Source organism: Patella vulgata, chromosome 2 (assembly GCF_932274485.2).
Source record: "Patella vulgata chromosome 2, xgPatVulg1.2, whole genome shotgun sequence".
Classification (NCBI taxonomy): domain Eukaryota; kingdom Metazoa; phylum Mollusca; class Gastropoda; family Patellidae; genus Patella; species Patella vulgata.
In genome coordinates this window covers 76,263,803-76,288,262 of record NC_065880.2, presented here as the reverse complement: position 1 = coordinate 76,288,262, position 24,460 = coordinate 76,263,803, and the positions used below count along the sequence as shown (strand labels likewise).

At 36.7% G+C, this 24,460-nt stretch overlaps 2 protein-coding genes across 3 annotated transcripts; both read right to left on the bottom strand.

Moving 5' to 3' along the window:
* Positions 1 to 4,880: 4,880 nt before the first annotated feature.
* LOC126811995 (cystatin-B) lies at positions 4,881 to 8,357 on the bottom strand. The gene is made up of 3 exons (XM_050538094.2): positions 8,153 to 8,357; positions 7,434 to 7,535; positions 4,881 to 6,789 (listed from the first exon to the last, which is right to left on the bottom strand). The coding sequence occupies exons 1-3, from the start codon at positions 8,219 to 8,221 to the stop codon at positions 6,664 to 6,666; spliced, it is 297 nt and encodes a 98-aa protein (XP_050394051.2). The 5' UTR covers positions 8,222 to 8,357; the 3' UTR covers positions 4,881 to 6,663.
* Positions 8,358 to 12,446: 4,089 nt separating this feature from the next.
* On the bottom strand, positions 12,447 to 23,612 carry LOC126811988 (probable serine/threonine-protein kinase MARK-C). Of its 2 annotated transcripts, XM_056099124.1 has the most exons (8): positions 22,403 to 23,612; positions 20,817 to 21,019; positions 20,350 to 20,439; positions 17,244 to 17,299; positions 16,584 to 16,710; positions 16,105 to 16,229; positions 13,636 to 15,291; positions 12,447 to 12,835 (listed from the first exon to the last, which is right to left on the bottom strand). In XM_056099124.1, exons 1-8 carry the CDS (start codon positions 22,544 to 22,546, stop codon positions 12,666 to 12,668), a joined length of 2,571 nt encoding a protein of 856 aa, XP_055955099.1. In that variant the 5' UTR covers positions 22,547 to 23,612; the 3' UTR covers positions 12,447 to 12,665. The 2 variants fall into 2 exon arrangements, with proteins under 2 accessions (XP_055955099.1, XP_055955100.1); XM_056099125.1 differs by having other exon boundaries at positions 12,601 to 15,291.
* Positions 23,613 to 24,460: the final 848 nt, after the last annotated feature.

Sequence of the window (24,460 nt, the reverse complement as noted above, 5' to 3'; positions counted from 1 at the left end):
GTATCTAGAAATTGTCTTTCATAACAAACATATTATATCTGATTTCTTGTTTTCCAATTCACCGCATCAGCTTATGTCTTGATTATTAGTCTTCCTTTTACACAATGATTTTTTATCCTGGGAGAAAGGTACATTATGAAATGAAATGGGTTTTAACGTCCTACTGTTCTGCTCCAACTGGGCTAATGAAGCCATACAGTGTGCTGTGAGGGGAAATTTTACTCTGACTGCAGCGATACAACCTACTTTAATGTCGAACTGTCAAGGGATCTTTCACATACATGGCAATGTGTACATGGAACATCAAAATGACTATACATTGAACCACAAAATCCTGATACATTATGACTAAATTCTGAAACCAGTTTGAAGGAAAATATACCCACCTTAAATTGGATAGGTACATTTCTGGACTGTTAACCCATAAAACTAATGGTATTTATTTCTGGACTGTTAACCTATAAAGCTAATAGTATTTATTTTCTTCCACCCTACACCTCTTCCACGGGACACCTATTTATTTCTGGACTGTTAACCCATAAAACTAATGGTAGCGTGGAATACTTGCGCAGGGATAGACTCTCTTGCACCATTGAATAACCCGAGCAGTATTCAATGGTCATTGAGTTCTATCTATTTATTTCTGGACTGTTAACCTATAAAACTAATAGTATTTATTTTCTTCCAATCTACGCCTATTTATTTTTGTACCCATGGAGGTGGCCAACCTTTTACATTCCATGTGCTAAGAATTAACTGTAGGACTTCACATGTCTCATATAACTTGATAGAATTAAGAAAAAAAAAAAACATAAAAAAAATATTTTATTGAGACATTAGATTCCTGTTTTGTTCTCAATCTGGTTAAAACACAGATCTGATTTCGTTTTTTATAGTTCAAAATTTTGTTTTACTTGTCTTTCCTACAATAGGATCTGGAAGAGTTTTTATATTAATTTAGCCAATTAAACGGTCTGTTACCACAAGTTGTTTGCATTTGATGCAAGGAACTATGGCTAAACCACTAGAAACGCCGATTGATTAATCAATGCCTGATGTCATACGGTCAAAAGCTGCTCGTACGACCCCTGATGCAACCTTCCAGTACAACTGGTCAGATCTTCATGTGGTGTAGGCGATCGAAAGTATAAAAAAACGAAACGAAATATAGATCTGTATTTTAATCAGATTGGTTTTGTCCTTACCCAGCTGTTGATATTATTTTGTAGTTAAATTAGTTATTTTTTATATTAAATCATTATTACAATGAGGTGCTATGTGGCACCACTTGAAATGGTCTATTGTTTGACCATCCCTGATTGAAACTCTGCAGATTCAATTATGTTTATTGAACATTTAAAATAATAATTTTTTAATATATCTTTTAAATAACTATATTTTTATTTTAAAAATAACTATATTTTTATTTTAAAAATAACTATATTTTTATTTATAAAAATTTAATAACTATATTTTTATTTTTAAAATAACTGTATTTTTATTTTTAAAATAACTGTATTTTTATTTTTAAAATAACTATATTTTTATTTTTAAAATAACTATATTTTTATTTTTAAAATAACTATATTTTTATTTATAAAAATTTAATAACTATATTTTTATTTTTAAAATAACTATATTTTATTTTTAAAATAACTATATTTTTATTTTTTAAATAACTATATTTTTATTTTTTAAATAACTACATTTTTATTTTTTAAATAACTACATTTTTATTTTCTCTCCATTTTGATGAACAATTGGCCAGTCATCAGTGTTCATTTGTCAGTAATCTTGTGCTTAATGTTTACATACCTGACTTCAAGAACTTGCCAAAATAGTTGGTCTATTAGATATATTTGTTTTTAGTTTGGGTTGGAGGCCTTTCATTTACCCTGGCAAACTCATTTTTTCCCATTTAAGCATGTGAAATTTACGTTTTACAACAGAATAATACTGTATTAAACTTAACACTTGACAAGAACTATAAAACTATTTCAAATAAAGTCCATTAGCTAAGTCAACTTGCAAATTTTTGGATCACACATACCTTTGTGACAATGTCTAATCTTTCAAGGAACAAAACCGGTTTGGACTGATATTCCTTTCAGGTGTTCAACTTTTTCAATATTGTAGTTTGCAAAGCTTTTAAAGGCTAATAAAAGATCAGTGTAAAACAATGAAGCTCTTTAAGTTTGAACCAATTTTAGTTTTTTAGGGATGAAGATATAGACTCTGTACGTCAACTTTTTATTTTTTTCTTTATTTTACTACAGTGATAGAAATAGATGTTTTAAACAAATATGAATTGTGCAATATGTAAAAAGAACAAAAATAGAAAGGTCATGAACTCTTTGATTTAGGTAAAAACAAGGGAAGTAAAAGTTGGATTAGACTTTCATTTGATATGGTTTTCATTTGTTGTCATGAAATTGTTATCATGTTAATATAATATGCTCCCCAAACTCCAGATAGTTGGTTTGTTGATGCTATCAGATTGGCTGAAATATTTCAAATAAATTCAAATTTCAACGATGATTAACAATGTGTCCTGTGTACGTCTATCAGGGCCGATCAGAGACTTCCTAGGCATAATTGAAAGTTTATAATGTAGTCATGTTTACCCTGTCACTAATATATCAGCCCTTCCCTTCAGTTTAATTAACAACCGTTTTATCATCACAAAACAAAGTTCCGTCAAGTATTGTATCATTACAAACCACACTATGCTTAACCTAGCTTGTGATGACAAAATTAACATATCTACTGATCATTTTTAGTATTATTCCAATTTCTTTATATACATTTAACAGTATTTATTGTAATCTTTAAATGACTTTTAGTAACTGGATAGAGTTATGGAAAACAGCTTATGGAAAACAGCTGCTAGTCCAGTGATTCTCAACCAGTGTCCACGGCACACTATCTTCCTAAATGTGCCACAAAATTTTGAACGGCACACTAAGAAAATGGGTAAAACCCTGTAACTCCAGTTGAGTATTCACTGGTGGCTATTGGTAAGTTCATAGCTGTGTTTTTCTTTATTTAGTTTGAGTCATTTTATGTATGTGTCTATGACTAGTATGTGTCTATGACTAGTCTGTGTCTACGGTTGTATGCCGTCTGACTTACCATGTTTATATTTTGCAAAATTCAAATATTTTTCATACATATTTAGCCAGGTGTGCCGCTGTTTTTTCATGTGTTCCAAGGTGTGCCCTCGGCAAAAAAAGGTTGAGAATCACTGTGCTAGTGTATTTTAAGGGGACGTTTGGAAGAGTATTCTCTCATTGTTATCAAGCTAATCTGTATGTGTATAAGTGTGGTTTTATTTGTGGTGGGGGGGGGGGGGTATCTATTGGTTTTTAAAGGTAAATTTTATTTATGACATGTAAATTGACTGAATCTATTGTGTATTAAAGGTCAATTCTAATTTTATGGTAGTTAAATTGACTGAAAGGTAAATTCATAAATCGGTCAATTTTGGTGCTATTGAGTCATTTCTGGTGAATATGGCTGAATAGAGAGCCTTGAGATGGATCAATTTCATCATTTTTGACCTGAATCAAAGAGTTTGATCTCCTTTTAACTATTAATAGTTTGTTGTATAATGCTCAGTATATAATTGTGTAAATATATATAGCTGTTGTATAAAATATAATTATGTATATGCGGGTATGTAGTTAGATTGTTATTTTAGTAGAAATAAAAACATTTACTTTAGTTATTAATGTCTATTCATTTCACTGGTCAAGTCCAGGACAAGATGGAGCCACGATGGCTAAGTAAAACGTTGACTCTCTAGCCTGGAGGTCACGGGTTCGATCTTGGTGTTGGCCAAGAAAATACATCAGGATTTTCGGTGTGGTTTCCCTTCGTCAGTAGTGCAGGACGGAGGGCCTGTCTAGTCGTTTGGATGGGACAAAAAAATGAGGTCTCATGTGCACATAAAAGATCCCTTGGCAGTTGAAATTTGATACGAGGAGGCCGTAGCGCTGCTGTCCGGGCAAAATTTCCCTTAGGGCGCATGCCTGTCTTCATTAGCAGAGTCGGAGCAGAACAGTAGGGCGTTAAAACCCATTTCATTTCCAGGACAATCTACTCCCAGCAATGCACGGTCCAGGGCAGAGTTCTCCCATCAATAACGAGGATGTCTTGGGTTCATTCCCAGTGTTGGCCCAGAAAATTCTTCTGGTGTGGTTTCCCTTGCTCAGTGGTGCAGGACGAAAAACTGAGGTCCTGTGTACTAATTGGTGTACATGTAAAAGATCCCTTTGCAGTTGGAGGATGCTACCAACATATTAAATTATCTCTGCCTATAAGAGGGAGTGGGAAATGGGGTTTAACGTCCACTCAACACAACTAACACATGGTTCAATTTTATTTTAATAATTCGCTTGGCATAGGAGTCTTTAGCAGTGGGAGGAAACCGGAGGAGCCGGAGAAAAACCAACAAGGCTGGACATCAACCCTATTCCTTGTCCCTTGTCACATACAACCGGGGAATCAAAACCACACCAGTTGACTCAATGACAGACCTTGTGATACAGCGTGCACATGCTTACCATTTGGCCATCCTTCTCCCCCCCTTGGTCATTCCGGGACTAACATATGGAACACGTTTGTTTCAACAGGGGTCTTTAATAATGGCAGGAAACCGGATAAAACACACAAAGTTCAATAGCCGGTCCTACTTTTTGTCAGATACAAGCTTACGATTAAAAATGTGTCGTCTGAACACAATGACATACGTTTTGATCTGCAACTCACATGTGTAACCACTTGACACTCCATACACCCCCCCCCCCCCCCCCCGGACCACCATTCAAAAGAAACAATTGGTAATATGATGAATATTAATAATAAATTTATAACTATAGTTAATATAAAAATATTTAATGTACGACAAATAATAAATCATACAAGTATAAAAATATTAGATTCTTGATCATGAAAATTTAATATTAGAAAATTTATAAGCAAGCCCTAATGGTAATCTTCAAGTATATTAATTATTTTAATTAAATTTATAAACATAATTAAATTGATAAGCAATGTCTAATCATAATCTTCAACTACATGTATTTTTTTAAAATCATAATTAAATTTATAAACAGGATTAATTTATAGGTCATATCATTAATCTGAGAATCTTATATTAAATAATTCTACATTCAGTAGATTCTATTCATTGGGGGCACGAGAATTTTCAAAAATCCCTTGCAAAGGTGCTTTGAAGCATGCCCTGGATACAAAGAAACAAAATCAACAGCAATAATTGATAAGAACGTGGGATTTGGTTAGTTAAGAAGAAAAACCAACATATAATAATTTTTTGAATTGTTTAGATACGATAATATAAGATTTTATTGTATCATTGCATCCACCAAGGACAGCATACACAGTTTAAACAAAAGTTGATCGTACAATTATAACATAACATCTGGGGTTTATGTCTTAAGGATGGAAAAGGGTGTATGCCGTCGCTGCCCCTGAGTTGGTGCCACCCCCCTCCTTTATTTATACATGTATACTGATATGATAAATGATTGTCATTTACAAGAACAATACAAAATCTCAACAACAGTTGTAAAACATTTATTTAAATAAAAATAATTTAACAATGCTTAAAGAAACAATGCCCCCTTGTTACAACCTTATTCTGAGCAAAGCCTATTCCCGAAGAGCATCAGGCTATATGTATCAGATTATAAGAGATAACTTACTATTTGTGTGTAACCTGGGCTGGATTAATTTTAATAGGGGTGGGGGTGTCTGAATTAACACTATTTGAGTATAATCACTAACCAGGGCTAGATTAATTTTAATAGAGGTGGGGGGTGTCTGAATTAAAACTATTTGAGTTTAACCTGGGTTGGATTAATTTTAATAGGGATGGGAGTGTCTGAATTACAACAGAAAGCATAGGGGTGGGGGGTGTCTGAATTAAAACTATTTGAGTTTAACCTGGGTTGGATTAATTTTAATAGGGATGGGAGTGTCTGAATTACAACAGAAAGCATAGGGTCTGCGACATTTGTCGCACTTTGCCCCCCCCCCCCACTCCCACCATAAATCCAGCACTGAGTTTAACACTGATTATACAGGCTACATATAATTTCAATAATTTTTGAATGAAGCAAAATATTAAAACGTAATTATGATTATACTGTACCGCCTAATATCAATAAAAGTTAATAGTCCTTTAAAATAATACCCTGTATTTTTGGTGAAATATAAATCATGTAAAGGCTAATTTAATTTATATAATTTATCTTGTAAGAATTTAAAAGAATTGTTGTCCAGATTCTCAGAATAGTTCATTTTCAATTTGAAATTCACAAAACATGGTGTATTCAGATTAAATTAATAGGGTTTAATTAATGTGGATTTATCGGTTAAAAATTTGATTTATATTTGTCCAATTCACTCAAAAGGGCACTTTTGGACATGGCCTTGCATGGATATTGCACAATATATAGAGACTATTACTATTATTATGTTTTAAATTTAAAGGTTCATTTTAATGTTAATTTAAGAATTTTTGTCTACTTTATTCGAAATTCAGTCAAAATAAGAGTATCACCAGATTAAATTGTTATATAACTAAATAAAGAAATACAAAGATAATATAAACATTGGACATGATAAGAGACTTGAGAGTTAAAAATAGGCTAATTCTTCTTCCAGCTTTAAATCTGCTTTATAGTTATTAAGAGTTAACTCCCCTTGACCAGGTAATGGTTGGTAAATTCTAGCGTGAATTGCTTGTCCATTTCCTACATCAATCTGAAAATATACATGTACATGTATGTTGTATTTAAGACGTTTTTACAAGAAACCGATTATGGCTAATCGCTTTATATTTCCATTCCAAACACATTTACGTCAAAAATTAGCCTAATCGGTTTCACCAAATTGTCATATTTACCACGGCGATTTGCCAAATCGATTATGCAAATCTTCAACTTTCTCGCCTGCCGGATTGACGATTCGATTTCCAAGATGGCGTCCCCAACAAGGGACACGACCTGCCCGACTTTAGTTCATTTTCTTTTGAATTTCACATTAAAATGTGAATATCATGGACATTCCTAATAAGAATACAGGGCATTTGTGGACAGTCAACGGTACAACTTCTCGTTTTTATTTTTGGGCGGTGTTGCCAAGAAAAGAATAAAGAAAAATGAATTTTTTTAACATTTTTCCTCAATTCTTCAGTCATCTTGCGAGGCAACTCGTCGCGTTTACGAGAACCGATTCAAATACCAACTCGAGACTTATGTCATGTACAATACGAGATAGGTAATCGAAATCTTAATCTATAATTGTTTTTTGAGGATTTTTTTTAACTGGGGTTGGGTGGCATAGAATTTGGTCTATGTGTTAACTTAAAAAAAATTGCAAATTTAAATCAAGAAGGTGTTACAAACCTTTACAAAGTAATTTGTACCAGCAACAACTTGAGACTTATATTCTTTAGCAGTATAATCTGTAAATTTACGGCCTGCTTTCTTCTCCAAATCATCTCGAATCTAGAAAGTAAATAGTTTTTATTAATGCATAATCAGGGGCAGATCCAGCATGATCAACTCCCAATTACAGGGCAGATATAAATACAAGTCGATATATTGGGCCCAAATTTGTAAAAGCTATAATATAAGCAGTCTGCGAGGTGGAAAGAATTCCCTGACTGGGTCATCAATTATTTACTGCATGTACATTAGGGGGTCACAGTGGCTTAATGGGTAAGCTATACTGGCTCGCTAGCCTGGAGGTCGGGTGTTCGATCACTGCATTGGCCAAGAAAGCTAGTTCATCCAGATTTTCTGGCATGGTTCCCCCTTGTTAGTGATGCAAGACAGAGGGCCTGACAAGGACAGCTGCCTAGTCATTCGGACGGCACAAAAAAACGATGTCCCGTGTGCACATAACAGTTGGAATTCGATAAAAAGGATAGGCCGTAGTGCTGCACACTGTATGGTATGCCTGTCTTCATTAACCCAGTTCGAAGCGGAGCAGTAGGACATTAAACCCCATTTCATTTCATTTCATTTGCATATATACATTAGAACTAGAAGCTCATGTAAATTGAAAAAGTGGGCGTTCCTGCATTCAGCCGTATCCAAAAAATATAATACTGAATCCTTACTGCGTCACACAGTTTCTGTATTTCCTCGTCCGCAGCTTTAGTTCCAGAGGCTCCACCAGGCATTGACATTCTGATAGGTATGTGTTTACAGTATTGTAAACAGCTTCAATTGTGCGAAAACTGGATTATGGTAATCTGTTTGTCTGAGCTTTTTGTGGTTATGGTGTGGTCATGTGACAATGCAAGTCATGTGATATTTACGTAGACTTTATCTTCCAGTCCTAATTTGCTCATTCGCAACTGCTGTGCCACAGAGTTTTACTCTGTGTGCTGTGCGGTGTACTTCGAACATGCGCATTATAAACTTTCCGGAGATTTAAAGTGATAGATACACTTCATAAAAATGCTGCCCCCCACCCCCACACACACATTCGTTATCAAGAGAGAAATGGGGTTTAACATCCACTCGACACAAACTAGGTCATTTCGGGACTCGTTATCAAGTGCCAGTGCAGTGTGCATGGCCGTTAGATAACAGACCTTATCTCTCAACCCTCCGTATTTCGAGATAAGAGATGGTGCTATATAGTTCCATTTAGCAAAGACCAACGCAAATCACACCGGGACTCAGTAAGCAAAATTGACAATATTTTTCATCAAAACAACGATTGATTATTGTTATTTATAATATTTCTGTCACATCCAACTACAATTAAGCATATAATCCTATAAATCATCGTATTTAAAATCGAGGCTTTATAGGCCGTTACTAGGAACGCCATTTTTAAACGAGAGATGTATGACGGTGTATGTCGGATAAAAACAAAAAGGCGATAGTTGTGCCACTAGGCCCTATATTGGTCTCTGTAAGTTTAATTAGTCATAATAGTATGAAATTAACTTATTTTTAAGACGTTACATGCATTAATAAAGAAATTGAGTTTGCCACTTGGAACTAAAGGCACCCAATCGTAGCTATAAAAACAAGCAAATCAGTATCTCTCAACGTTTTTAGCTACTTCTCGTAGCTATGCGGTGATAGGCTATTAAGGTATGCGTCCCCATCCATTAGCAAATTCCTGACTACGTCACTATACAACAAGTATATCTTTTGAAAAATATTAGCAAATGTTTTTCCTGAATTTTAATAAGCTTTTGCTACAAATTCTATAGACTAGGTAGGAGATCCTCTAACCTGTGGTACGTGACAAGGAGTAGGGTCGCCTGCCCAACCTCGTGGGTTTTCTCCGGGTCCTCCGGTTTCCTCCCACTGCTAAAGACCCCTACGCGCAAGCGAATTATTGAAATAAAATTAAACCTTATGTTAGTCCCGAAATGACCTAGTTTGTGTCGAGTGGACGTTAAACCCCATTTCTCTCTCTCTCTCTAACCTGTGGGGAAGAAATCCGAAACAAATGATTATTGCTTTCTTGTAAGAAGGTATGTACGAAGTACTCCAAGAAAAAAAACAGGGTCGTTTTTTATACGCCCACATTTTCATGTGGACGTATATAGTACTGTCCGTTCGCCAGTCCACATAAATTTGTTTGTGGACGCTCTACAGACGAAACTTGTATTATGGGTTTATCTCCTAAAAAACCCGTTTCTTTTCGAAATTAAAAAGTAGGCCTATCGGTCCGTAACTTCGTGGATTATGGCTCATGATTCTACAAAAATCACGTTTTTAGATTGTATGGACTCTCTAAAGGTCACAAATTATATCCGATTTTGATGAAACTTGAAATGTAGGCTATGTTTATAGCCCAAAGATCTCGATATTCGCTCAAGTGGCAATCAATTGAATCCATGCCAGTGGGGGTGGGGGTGGGGTTTCTACCGTTAATTAAATCTTTAAATAATCAATCTGTGTACATGTTAGCGTGGATTAAACCGTGGGAAATTTGATATTTTAGCGAAAAATGCAAATAACGTATCGTATTTACTTTAACTGTCTCTTGGGGGCAAGAAATGCGCCACGTTGATTGTTTATTACAGCAAATATAACCGTCGTTTATTGCATGTCAACTTGATATCGACCAAATATGTCAATATTACTTTTATAGTCAATCGCAGGGGTAATCATCATACATCATAGCGATATTATCATTTATCGATATGTGCCTGCTATAAGAGATACGTTGATTGATATCATTGAATGATAACTCATCAAATGGTCGATAAATCATGCAAAATCAGAACAGCTTCTGCACAAGGCCGAGTAATAAAATATTAAAAAAATACTTTAAAGCACGAGACTGGTGTCACGGTTAAACTCGGTGCCAAGTCAAGTCGTGTGGTTTTCATTCCAAGCTTGTAGGTTATTAGGGATCGTTTTCTCGCCAGACTTTGTGGGTTTCTCTGGATATTCCTGTTTCTTCCCGCTGCTAACGATACACAGGCGTGAGCGAATTATTGAAATAAAATTTTGTACTATGCATTAGTGCAGAAATGACCTAGTTTGAGTTGGATGGTAGTCGCGGTGGCTCGGAGAGTAAGACACTGTGGCTCGCTCCCTTTGTCTGTGGTCAAGGAGGGCCTGGCAAGGGGATAACTTGTAGCCGTTCATTTGGGACGAAAGAGTAGGCCGCGGTGAAGCTGTTCGTTCAAAATTTACCTCATAGCACACTGTTTGGCGCAGGCATTATGATTATGATCATAGGGTTGAAACCCGCATTAAGACCATGACATTTTTTTTCAATTTAAGACGGGGTGCAAAAACTCAAAACTAAAGGGGGCGTAAAAACTCCTGGCGCCCATTTCGCTTAGCCCCCACTTCTGTTGGAGGAGTGTACCAGCCGGATCAGAGTTCCTAAGAGCCATTGTCTCTTAAAATTACATATTCCACTCTGAGCGTTAGCTATACACCCGACTGAGACTGTGATTAGAGTACAGTAAAACTTGAATTGCGAAAAAATAAAGTTTTATGACTGCAATTTATCGCTTTACGAACCACCAAGCGTTATCATCAAAGATTCAAGTATAACACACGACTTGTAAATTACCACTTTTTGAACTTCAGTATTCAGATTAATAAATCCTTTTTATCAGGGACGAAGTAGTAGAAAAACTGTGCTTGCTTTGAAATGTAAATCGCAAAAACTTTCAGGGTAATTATCTATGCTCACTTTGTAGCATCGTGTGAATGCTCCAACGACAAATCAACTGATCTGCTTGAAATTTATATTCAAATATTCAAATTATAGCGACAAGGTAGCCACAGTCCTTTAATTACTCCCTTTGCTGTGCGCGTGCCGACACTTGTTTCGATTATCGGGATGAATAACAATAAATGCAATTTCCGATACTGATTTCTAGAGCTATTACCCTTCAGAACATTTCCGCTGATCGTTACATCATAGGTACGGATGGCTAGTGTACTATAGCTATAGGTATCTTGGTAATACCAGGACTTAAGAATTACGTTCTTATTGAATTGGACGAGTGAAGGACTTTTATAATTTTCGGTTATATAGACCAACCTCATTGAACAAGATAACAGTATACCCAGATAGCGTTGCTGGTTGCGAAGGGCTCCGATAACAGTTCAAATTGGAAATAGAAGTCCACCTCTGCGATTGCTTGCTTAATGTAACTGATCGAATATCGTGTGTTACATGGTAATACTAACTGGATATTGACCACAAGAGTTTACATGTTAATATTGGGTGGGTTAGCGGGACAACATCAAAATCATTAACAGTACTGATAACAAGTTCGGCTTTGTTAAGTTGCAACATGAACGTCCAATTCCGGTCATGAACGGTTGCTACCGGTGATAAAACTTTGCACAATAAGAGATGGTATGAAAAGAAGAGATAGCGAACGGGAGAAATGAAATGGGGTTTAACGTCCTGCTGTTCTACGACGATTGGGCTAATGAAGACGGCCATGCGCCATGCAGTGTGCATTAAAGAGAAAGTTTGCCCGGACAGCGACACTACGACCTTCTCTTAGATCGAATTCCAACTGCCAAGAGATATTTTACTTGCATGCCAATGTGTACATGAAACCTCGGTTTTTCGTCCCAACCAAACGGCTAGACAGCAGTCTTTGTCAGGTCCTCAGTCCTGCACCACTGACAAGGGGAGACCACACAGGGAAATCTTGATGAACTTTCTCAGCCAACACTAGGAGCGAACCTACGACCTCCAGACTAGCGAGCCAGCGTCTTACTCACTTAGTCACTGTGGCTCACGGAGCAGAACAGTTGAACGTTAAACCTCATTTCATTTTCCTATTTTTCCGAACCAATCGGACTATTGAAGATATGCATATGCTATGCAGAGTGATATGACGCTCCAGAGAGCTGGCGAGTACACCACGTATGTTGCTAGCTTGATTCCCGACACAACGGTATAAAACATCGAGAGTGTTAACTGACACCGTACAGCATAATACACTTCCAGTGTAAAGTCAACTACGCCATCAAGATCATCCATAAAACACAGCCAGTTAACATAATAGCTTACGCCATCGTGATCAACGCAAAACGTATCTTTTTTAATGTCTTACAAATAATCGCTATTTATTATATCACAGTTAGCATTTCACAGCTCAAATAAATGTTTTATTGTCAGTCCAGTTCATGCGATTTCGCTGATTTAATGGTAACTTTGATAACATCTTCGGTACAAACTTCATATCTTGAGGTCGGCTGCGTTGAGGCATTGGCATGACCAGGTGATTTAGGCACATATGGGGAGATAATTCTGTTATTCTTTTCAAGTTTTGCTACAAAATCTACTAAAAAATTAGATATATTAGAATTAGTTTCTACTATATTAAGATTATACGAACGAAAATTGTCCTAGATACTTTATCTAAAATCAGGTGGTTGGAGGGAGGGGAGGGGGCAGAAGGCCCGTAAAGGTTATCACCCCCTGGGTGCCAGAAATTTTGTAAATTTCGGCATACACTAGAGGAGTTTTTGGGACGTGGGTGCCATGTGCTTGGTTGTTATAGGTATGATGTTTACCGCAATATCCCTCTTTCTATCTCTATAATAGTATTTAAAATTTTTCTTAATTGACAAATCAGTGGAACAATTTTTTCAGCAGTGGGGCATTCGCCCTGTCCTGTCTAAAATAGTCCTCGATTTTAAATCTCTATACGTATAACTATATCCTCTTTACCGTCGTCATATCCGGTTATCCAATCTCTATAGCATCGATTGTATTAGAGCAAACCGTGTTATAATCATCATATCGTTTCTTAAAACACAAAATTGTGCTTTTTAATGCGGTTCAAGCTGTGGTCATAAAGTGTATAGTGGAATGAATCCAATGTTATTTTGGTGTCTCTTATCGGCTTTGTGAGTTAACCTACGGACTAAATGTGAGCCTTCGGCTAAGAGTGTTACATATTAAGATTATTGTTGACATTTGTTATCTTAACGATTGGTTATACAATAATATACATGCTACTGTTATACAGGTTATCCTACGGGCGTTATACTTACTAAATAGACCATCAGTGGCCCAAATTTGAAGGAATCATCTTGCGGGATAATGTTAATTGTTACCGGTAGATCTATCTATACTTACTACTATTGTTACTGTTGTTACCAAGGTTACTACACGCCATTTTACGCAAGATGGCGATGGAGGTGTTATTTGGTGAAGTTCTTCTGCTAGTTAAAGGTTTTCTATAAGAAAGAGGAGCGTTAAATGATATAGGTACACGTGGTGATATATTGATAGGTGCGTTGATTTTGTTGGTTCTAGGATACATTGCTATCCAAATTTCTTCAGCATAGGGGTCGCGCAACCCTTCAGCATTTGGTGCATCACTGGTCTCATCCGAAGCTCGATTTCCGGATTCCTGTTCTTCTGGTGGTCCTTCTGTGGGTTTCAAGTCACCCGTTGGAAATCGAAGGGTCAGCTCCGGGGAATTATAGTGGATAACCTCGGTTGGAGCTGTTGAGAGAGGCATAGGATTTGCATCTGGTACAACACCATCGGCTTTTTTAGCAACATCAGTACCGGTTTCTTTTCCTGAAGAGTCTTTTTCGTGTTTCTCTTGAGCAAGATCACGCGACACTTCATTTAATGCAGCAGTAACGATTTCCTGTGCAAGCTGTTTAGCCATGAGATATATTGGAATTTCAGATGCCTGTTGTCTTTTGAGTATTTCTTCGTTGTCATTAACTAGTATTTTGACTGAACTGTTCTCTATGCGTTCCTCACGCGGCTCGTTCGTTACCATTATATCGCCACGTCCAATTTCATGCGAAGGCCTACTTAAAGTATCTCTAAAATTAACGTCCACTGTATCAGTAACACGATAAGCTTCATTTGCGTTTGAACGTGTCTTGATGCGTCTCGAATAAGATTGATTAGACCGAGGTTGTGCAGCAGTAGAACGATTTGAGCTATCTTGCTTTATTTCTGGAAGAGTAACACTCGATTCAGCGTGGCACTTATTAGAAGGACCACCGCTGGCGTTATGTTGACTCTGGGGTTCATCCTTATGTATTTCCGGAAGTCTGAAATTATCACCACCCTGAAACATTTCTGGGTGAATTTCCTTTAAATCATTAATGTTTTCTATTTCCGAATTAATCAGGTAATTCTTAACATACTCTGGAATTGGGTCAAAAGTATGATGTTGCTCACTGATGTTATTTTGATCATGGTGGTTACTATGCTTCCTCCGAGGTCCGATCGGTGTATGATTGACATCATCCGGCCCATGAACATTACACCGCGTCTGTGCTAGGCACGTAATACACGATTTAAACAGTGGTAGGCTGTGCGTTGGAGATAAAACCACGTCATCAATTCGTGGTGACTCGGCTTCCGCCAAAAGGTTTTCAATATACTCATAAACAATCTGTGTTTGGGTAGAATGCAAAAACTCTTCCGATGTATCATGGCGCGATAGCAAGAGTTCTGAAACTTCGGGGATATGAAATCCATTGTGAATGCTCTTAATATATAAAAGATATGCGGCGCTGATTTGGTTGACTTGTCGTTCATGAATAGAGTGTGAAATATCGGCTGGTTTATAGCCGTGCATGTACGACATATAGTTCACCAGACGAGAATCTATAACTGTTGGCGCCAATTTAGATATCTGTGGTTGTTGTGGAACATGCTGCTCGTGACTCTTTACCAACCATTTATGACGTAATATTTCCGCCATGGTAATTCGTTCACTTTGCAACGGTTTCATCATTCTGGTTATTAGATCATAACAATCTGAAAATACAGAAAATACGTATAAATCAACCTAATTTAAGCAACCTAGTCATAACCTGTTGACTATTTTATTTATCTAACACTCATCAGGGATCAGTCACATTGAGTAAGGTGGTTGCTCATTAACAAAGTCTTCCCGAATTCCATCCCAGTGTAACTCAGAATTTTCCAGCACAGGGCCTGGCGAAGAAACGCCTCCAGATGTTTCCCTTGTCAAATTAAATCGAAATCCGGATAGGCCGTAGCCTCTAGCACTACAACTTATTCATTATGCTTGTGCCGTCCATTTGGATTTCATATCGATCGAGGAGCTATGGTGGCTAAGCGAGTAAAGCTCGGGTTCGCTCCGGTGATGGCAGAAAAGTTCATTGTGATTTTCTGGTGTTGTTTCCCTTTCCAATGGTGCAGGATAGAGGGTCTGACAAGGACAGCTGTTTAGTCTGGCGTGCATGTAAAAGATTCATTGGCAGTTGGAATTCAACATATAAGAGTATTCCGTAGCGCCTCTGTCCGAGTACAATTTTCGGCATAGCATACTGTGTGGCGTATGCCTGTCTTCATTAGCCCAGTCGGATGCAGAACAGTAGGACGTTAAACCCCATTTCATTTCACATAGACCGATAAACAGATCAGCCTAAGTTGCCAAGAAAATAATGACATACAGAACCACGGGTATCTCAATTTGGCCCATGATAGTGTATCAACATATAAGAGTATGGTTACTCGTATCAATATCTATGCTGGCCTACTTTTCTTTTATAAGAACAAATGGAACAGTGTAAATATAGATATGAAATATTTAGAACGTCTAACCTTTTGACAAGAATGTGGGTACGACGACGCCTTTAAGCACGAGACTGTGCATTTCTGGGATACGTGCAATTCTGGCGGGAAGAAACGGCAGGTGGCCAATCAACATGGCGAAAAGGCACACACCACTGAAAAAAAAATTATTTGACAAGTTTGCTTGTTTTTACATTTTTGATATGATGATTGTTATAAAACAACGTGTAAACTGTGTCTTGCTAGTGGCTTTGAACTAATTTCAAACAGTATTTTTTATTATTGCGTAGCCTTCTAGTATGTTTGTTAATTCGTTATACCCGTCTTTTAAAGGCCTAATTATGACATATTTAAAAGTGGATTAAAGAAGACTCTTGGGTAAAACGGATCCCTGACCCGACCATATTTAATATTTTTATTTTTAAAAAATTATACTTTTAATTTATTCAATATGTAATTGGGGCGGGGGCGGGCGTCAGAGGTAAATAAATTAATGGGTTACGTCTTACACGCTCCATATATCAACTCCTGGACCGTATTTCCGGTTACTAAACACTTCCGGTGCGGCATAGGCGGGTGATCCACATCGGTTGTTAGGAGACGGCATTTCATTCTCTAATACGGCTATTCCAAATCCTGCATGTAAAAGGTTACAAAAGGACTTTAATTATAAGCGATTTATGAAAATCAGAATTTACCAGAACATCCGTTTGACGTTGACAGTTCGCGTAAGTTTTTTAAAGCGCATCAGAGAAAAACGGTGGGAATTTTCAAAGCTGGGTGCATACTGAGCAGTTCACGCGTTGTCACCTTAGCAAACAGATCCGCAGGCGGTTGTAAAGTAGAAAATCCCTAAGAATAATAGCATTGAACTGAGAATCTGTGACGTTTATATTTTGTATTTGGCATCCATAATATAATATAATATAATTTACCTGCTGCCCGAAAAGGGTATTTTATGTAATAAAATATTCAGCTATTGATAAGGGAGGTAATCAGGGCAATATATTCGAATGAAACTTTTTGTGAACCGTTCCGTAAATATTAGACTTAAGGCAAAATCATGCCCAAGTCTTCGCAAAGAGAGTCTTAGGACTTCGCATCCACTACACAATTACTAGATAATATCGGGACTGGTCTGTAAGTGAACTAACTATACAGTTACCCACCTGTGATTTTAATCCGGCCATTAGCATCCAACAACAAATTCTCCAATCTTAAATCTCTAACAAAAATATAATAATAAATGTGTATACCTTATTTAATATAAATAGGCTACATTTACTTAACGTCTAAACAGAAACCGATACATGTTATTATGCTCCCATAGTCGAGTAATGGCTGTCAAGGAAATGAAATGGGGTTTAACGGCCTACTGTTCTGCACCGACTGGGCTAATGAAGACGTGGATAAGAAATCTTATCTCTCCCGAAATTCAATAAGCAAAACTGTCAATTGTTTCTTCAAAACCACGACTGACTATTGTTATTTATTACATTTCTCCACACCCAACTACAATTAAAGGGGCTATGCCTTATTTGAACAGAGTCTCAAAAATAAAAGTCTGAGTATGTATGAAATTTAAACGCTAAAATATAGAGGAATGGTGTATTGACCGTATCTCAAAATTTCAGCTCAAAATATTGAGTCGTTTGGACGTGACCGTCAAAACTGCTTATCCGGACACGTAACCCTTTTAAGATTTCGGGTCAATTTTTCCGTTGGAGACCTGATAATTGATTCCCGTTCATTGAGAGGTCTATACAGTGAATGACCCAAATGCTGTACTTAATACCGAAAGGCAAATTTCACCTACACATTATTTTTATACAAAAAATGTCAGGTTTTATCTAGACACCGCATAATACAGCTTGGGACACTGGTCTGCATTACCAGATGAAGACTGACGGGTTTCAGTTATTTGAAAACTTATCACAAATATTGAGTTAGTTGCTCGGACCTTAGGTAGAGGATTTTAAGGGATTTTAAAACAAAATTAAACAGTTTTATTCTCCAAAAAATTATCGGGATTAGCCCTTTAAAGATGCGTTATGTAAGAATTAAATCTGCCTATTACAAGTTTTTATTTTGGCTTTAAATGTTATATAAATTATTATTTAGGCATTTCTTAACATGACAAGCTTATAATCAACTCTCTAGAGCATAGGATGAAACAGATGTAAATTGGATTAAAATAGATCGCTATTTAATGATTCAATTAACAAATAACGTTGCTACAATAATCAACAATCTATGTCAAAATTTCAATAGTGATAGCGTCGTTGAGAATAAAGTAATTTGAATGAAATTTTCAATATATTAATTTTGAATTATCTATTTTGGAACTATATAGCAAGGGCGGTCAGCTTTTTGTCTAAATCTTACAAAATGTATCTTTTAGCATATAATCCTACTTGACGCGGGTAAAAATGATCTTTTAATCGAAGCGTTAAAAGCGACTATGCTCGACATTTTAAAAGTGGGAGGTTTGACGTCTGAACGTCATGAAGGCGGGGCTACATATGACGGTCAAACAACACTCGGCAAACTCTCGACAGATTCTACACATCAATTAGCATTCGGCAAACCTCGACAGATTCTACGCATCTAATCTCGGCTGTATGACCATTTCCGACATATTTGAACTATTTTAAAGGTTCCGATTGAAAAATGGCTGCCCCCATGGAGATTTCTGTGGAGAGTGTATTATATCAACAAACGTCACGTTTGGCATTGGGTTTGGGGAATTACCAGGGAATTTTATCAAACCAGCAGCCTTGAGACAATATCTCTGCTCATTTAGGTATATACACTCTACAAAAGAGGCAATTTGGGACTTTTTTGTAAAAGCGACACGTTTTCCTGTTTAAAGTAAACCGGCAGCCGCATCGCAAATGTATGGACGTAGGTACATATCACCTACTGTCATACAGCCGAGATTAGATGTAGGGTAACGGAATCTGTCGAGATTTGCCGAGTGATCAATTAGATGTAGGGTACCGGAATCTGCCGAGGTTTGCCGAGTGGGTCAAACAAAAGACGCGACGTAAACAAAAGGAAAATCGCAAGTAGAGTACCTCTTCGGGTCGCGCCTGAGTAATGCACAGTAATTTTGAATGGCGATTCCAAGTCGGTTAAAACCTCGCTTGATTAAAGATACATTATGGGAGATTCGATAAAGAGATGGCAGTTCTCGCTATAATAGTTAAAAACTAAATAGTGTAAAGGTAATTTGCTGAAAATTTCAGTCAAATTGATCCTCTATGAGCCGAGAAAGAAGCGGGTGAAATTTTTGCAAAGTCTCGGAAATCATTACTAAAATCATTAATATAAACAGCATAGTCTCGATTATCCAATTTAATTATCAACGGCCGTTAGCGGCATATAGGAATCTAATCCAGCCAACATCGAAGGCTAGCCTTGACATCGAGAGTTTATTATGGTCTGAATAAGTTAATTAATGCCTAATTGATAATTTAGATAACATTTCAGGCCTAAAGAAAGACTTGTAATAGGCAGATTTTGCTCTTGCATAATGCATGTTTAACTTAACTGACAATATTTGCAGATAATCGAAAGCTGTGTCACAAGATTGGCCCGGTATGTTTAAATAGTCCTAATAATATAAAATAATCTTATTTTTAAGATTTTGCATGCATTAATACAGAAATGCATTAATAAATCGCTAACATTTGGGATCTAGAAACTGACACAAATGGGTCGCAATGCATATAATAAGGTAATATGAAAGTATATAAACTGATTTACATTCAATTGTTTCCGTTTTACTCCAATTTGAAATCAGTTACGTTCGGCGAAATACGCCAGAAGTCTCAATCGAATGGCAATCTCTAGCGTCTGGCTATTATTGCGCATGCTCTCCAGATAAAGAATATGGCATCACCGTTTTACATGACTCGTGAAATATGTCTATAGCTTCGTTCTTTAAGCCCCTTGTTACAAACGGTGCTGAAACGCATTGTGGTAAACGATTCCTGCACCAATGGCAAAATGTTTATTTTGTTTTTAATATTGGATATCAGAAGCCTATTTTTCCCCGGTAAGATCACCACATCAGTGTTGTTTTAAATTGGCAAATAATTCGTGTTTTCAAGATTGCTCGGTGACACAGAAGACATCCAATCGTAGCTGAAAACAAACACATCATTATATCTCAACGTTTTTAGCTATACGTTCCTGTAGCTAATGACGCCGGTTCTCAAGAATCCAGACGTGTGACGTAATATCCTGTTCTAGTAAAGATTTATTACGTACCTGTGTATTATACCTGATACATGTATATGATCAACTGCTGAAACAATCTCACGTGTAAACATTCTAGCCTCATTTTCTAACAAACATCGTCTGCAAGTCAATGAAACAGATTGTGAAGATACAACAGTATGTGACCTATTAGTTTATAAGAGTTTCCAAGAGGAACCTACTTCTGTACTGGAAGGAATATCGCTGGCTCGATGAGGCCAAGGAATTTCCTGGGGATTTTCCAGCCTAATTTCCTTGTCTGTGGCGCAGAAAGGAGGGCATGTCAAGTGAAAGTGTGTAATCCTTTGGGAATTACAAAAAAAAACGAAGTATAGAACCATTGGCAGTTCGGTCGACCCGTATATACATAGGCGTGCACGTAAAAGAACCCTCGGCGACTTGAAAATTATCATTACTAAAGGAATGAAAGTCCCTACATGTTGAAAAATAACTTAAAAGAAAGAAAACCAAATACGCACTTTTTGATGAGAAAATCTAGAAATGATCTTCCGTCTGCGAGTTCGAAAACTAAATAATAACAGTTTCTGGTTTCCATAGCTTCATAAAGTTTGATGATATTTGGGTGGTCCAATCTTTGTAAAACATGGCCTTCTCTTCGTAAAGATCGTCTGGCTATTTCAGTTTTCACTAAAGTTCGTTTAGTTAATATCTTTACTGCTACCTTTATAAAAAAAATTATAAAAAACATTTAGTCAATTTCTGGCAAAAGACAACGTATAGTCGTTCGGATGATATGAAAAAAAAACCCGTTAGCATGGATACACACAAAAGAACCCTTGGCAAATGGAATTCAATATAAGAGTAGGCCATAGTGTCGCTGTAAGGGCAAAATGTCCCTCATCTGTATATCTGCCTTCATTTGCCCAATCGGTTCAGAACAGTAAGATGTTAAATCTCATTTCATTTGAATTTCATCCAGTCATTGATAACACGAATCCCGGCCATCACAGGTCGCAGTGCCCATACATGTAGTATAAGGAAATCAATGTACTGTATTCCTCGGATGTCACGTTAGCGTGCACTTGAAAGAACCCTTGGCAGTTGAAATTTGAATAAGAGTAAGCGGTGACACACTGTCGGTCTTTATTAGCCCGTTTAGTGCACAGAAGTAGCTCCGCTGTCTGGGCAAAATTCAATCATACAAAACGACGAGCGTCCATTTTTATTAGGCCGGTTAGGTGCTGAAAATTTGGACGTTAAACCTCATTTCCTGATAAAATTAGTGTAAATATGTAATACAATATAACTGTTGACATGGTGTTAAATGATATGTATTTTTATGTTGGCATGGTGTTAAATGATGTTTATATGACTTATAAAACGATTAACAAATATTATAACTTTCACCTATAGACACATATCAAAATACCTGCATAGTGTGAATTCCTCCTATCAACGTATATATTTTATTTATCAACATAAAAACATGTTATAATTTATAACGCTAAGAAATGGCGAAATTTTCATCTCAATGTGTTTCATTTTTATATTGTTCTATTTATAGTTATTCATATTGTTTAATTTCGTATATTATTTAGCTTTCTCAATTCAAATTGTGTGTCTTTATTAAAATTAATGCATAAAGATAGTATAAGGGAAAACGAAAATACCGTCTTTGTGATATTTTTTTTTCACAAGATATGGGAATCAGTCTTAACGTCTCGACAACGTGAGAATTATAACTTACATATCGTCGGTGGAGAATTGACTAGTTATATCCAAAAAATGTTCTAGCTCTGAGTAACAAAAATGTATTTGAAGTTTCTGGGTTCCATATTTCTGCCAGTTAGTATGGATAATTGTATCGACCCATGTTAGTTACATAATGGCCTGACCAATATCTCTAAATGTAACAAGAGTGCCGCAGATAGGGAAACACCACCTTCACATTTTATTTTATATAAGAGTGATAGGGTGGAGGGTGGAGGGTGGAGATAGTACAGCGGGTGGGGTTACACATATGACTGTTAGAATGACAGGGTGGGTGGGTGGGTAGGGGGGCGCGTGGTGAAGGAAGTAAAAGGGACAGCGGTACACAACCTACCTTCTGATTTGTGAAAATATGAGTAGCATATCGAACACGACCAAACGCTCCCTCGGCTAAAGGATCTTCTAAAATATAATTTCCCACTTTCTTCTTTTTCTCGTAATAAAATGGACGATACGTATGTTGACTTTCATCCGCCATGTCGAATCTATCCACAGTGCAGTCTTTATCCCTCGGCTATATCTGATTTTGCATTCACTTTTACACGCGATATTTTATCTAATGTATTCATAGTATCGTTTTACTTCCCAGTAAAATATTTATAATATTTTAGAGGCATTTAGTAACGTGCATATACATGTAGTAATAAACTATATGGAAAACAACTACTAATATATTTATGTTCTTCTCCTCACGTATTTATCTGAAGGGTATTTTATAGTGCTGTATAGAAACACGGCATAATTTTCGCTCACTTAGGATTTTTTTAAAAAAAATCCAATATTACTTCTGGAAAGATTTTACTTATGAGTAAATGCAATTTTACTGTTGTCCACTTATTTAAGACTATTAACGGTTTTTATATTTTATAGTTGGCATAAATATCACAGTAAGAGAGCCACAGTTTACTTTTAATTCCCTTGCGCGTAAAACATTTCATTCTTGTCCACTGATTTCAGAATATTAACATGTTTTAATTGACATCCAAATCGGCATAAAGAATCGAGCCACGGCCTCTTGTCTGCGATATCACCTTAGGTGGAAGTGGGCGTAAAACCCCCGGAACGAACGAACGAGCCACGGCCTATTTTTCATTCACATTTCTTTTCTTGGTTGCTGAAATATAACTATTAACGGTTTTTATATCCAACTTTGGATAAATATCACAGGGATCCGCAGCCCACTTTTTTCACCCACATTATTGTGGTTACAACAATTTTCTCTCGACCACAGACTTCAGACTATTAACGTATTTATTTTTATATCAAATTGTTGGAATCAATATCACAGTAAGGGAACCACAGCCCACTTTGCAATCACTTATGAGTACAACATTTTACACCTGACTTCAAACTATTAACGGTTATTTCAAGTTTGCCACAGTTTACTTTCATCTGTCACTGTGTAACGAATAAAAACAATTTTCCTCTTGACCACTAATTATATTAACGAGTTTTAGATTTAAATTGGCATAGATATTTACTGTATAGCCGTTCACCGTGAACAATTCTTATTCGGTTGATTTCGCCTATACAGTTTAATACATATCGTCTCTGCACAGACTATAAAAGACTGTTTCACAATAAACTATTGTCATTTTTTACTGTCCTACGAAATCAATATCGCATACACATAATTGAAAATCACACAAGACCACGTTATGCTAAACATCTCGAAAGTTCAGGTTGTAAAATATTTAACTCGTTTAAATGTCAGACACTTGTCACTTTTAAGTCATTTTGTTTTTGTTTGTTTTGTTTTGTTCTGCCATTGAATAGACCAGATGAACGATAACACTGATAAAAGTTGAATGACAATTCACGTCTTTGTTGTTGCGTAATGTTGTCGATGACAATTGGGTTGTGATTGGTCAACAATATCACAATGACTCCAATCAGACAAGGGGTCACAGTAGCTCAGTGAATAAGGTGCAAGGTTCATCTATAAGCAGAATGTGCATGGTTCCATCGTAAGTTCCTCTAGATTTTCCGGACGGGTTTTATTTTATCTTGTCTATGGTGCAATAATTCGGACCCAGAGAGGAACAGCGCCTAGTCGTTTGAATGGGATCAAAATCTGAGGCCCACCCGTATACACTAGTACGTAAAAGAGCCATTTTCCGTTGTAATTTGGAATAAAAAGGCGGAAGCGCCCCTGTTAGGGTAAACTCCTCCCTCATTAGTTAAACCTGTTTCGAATGAACCATAGGGATTTTCCAGCGTGGTTCCCCTTGTCAGTGGTGGGGGGCCTGTCAAGAGCTGTCTAGTCGTTCGGATTGGACGAAAACCCGAATTCCTATGTACACATTGGCGTGCACGTAAAATATCCCTTGACGGTTGAATTCGATATAGGTAGGGCGTAGCACCGCTATCCGGGCAAAATTTTTTTCATAGC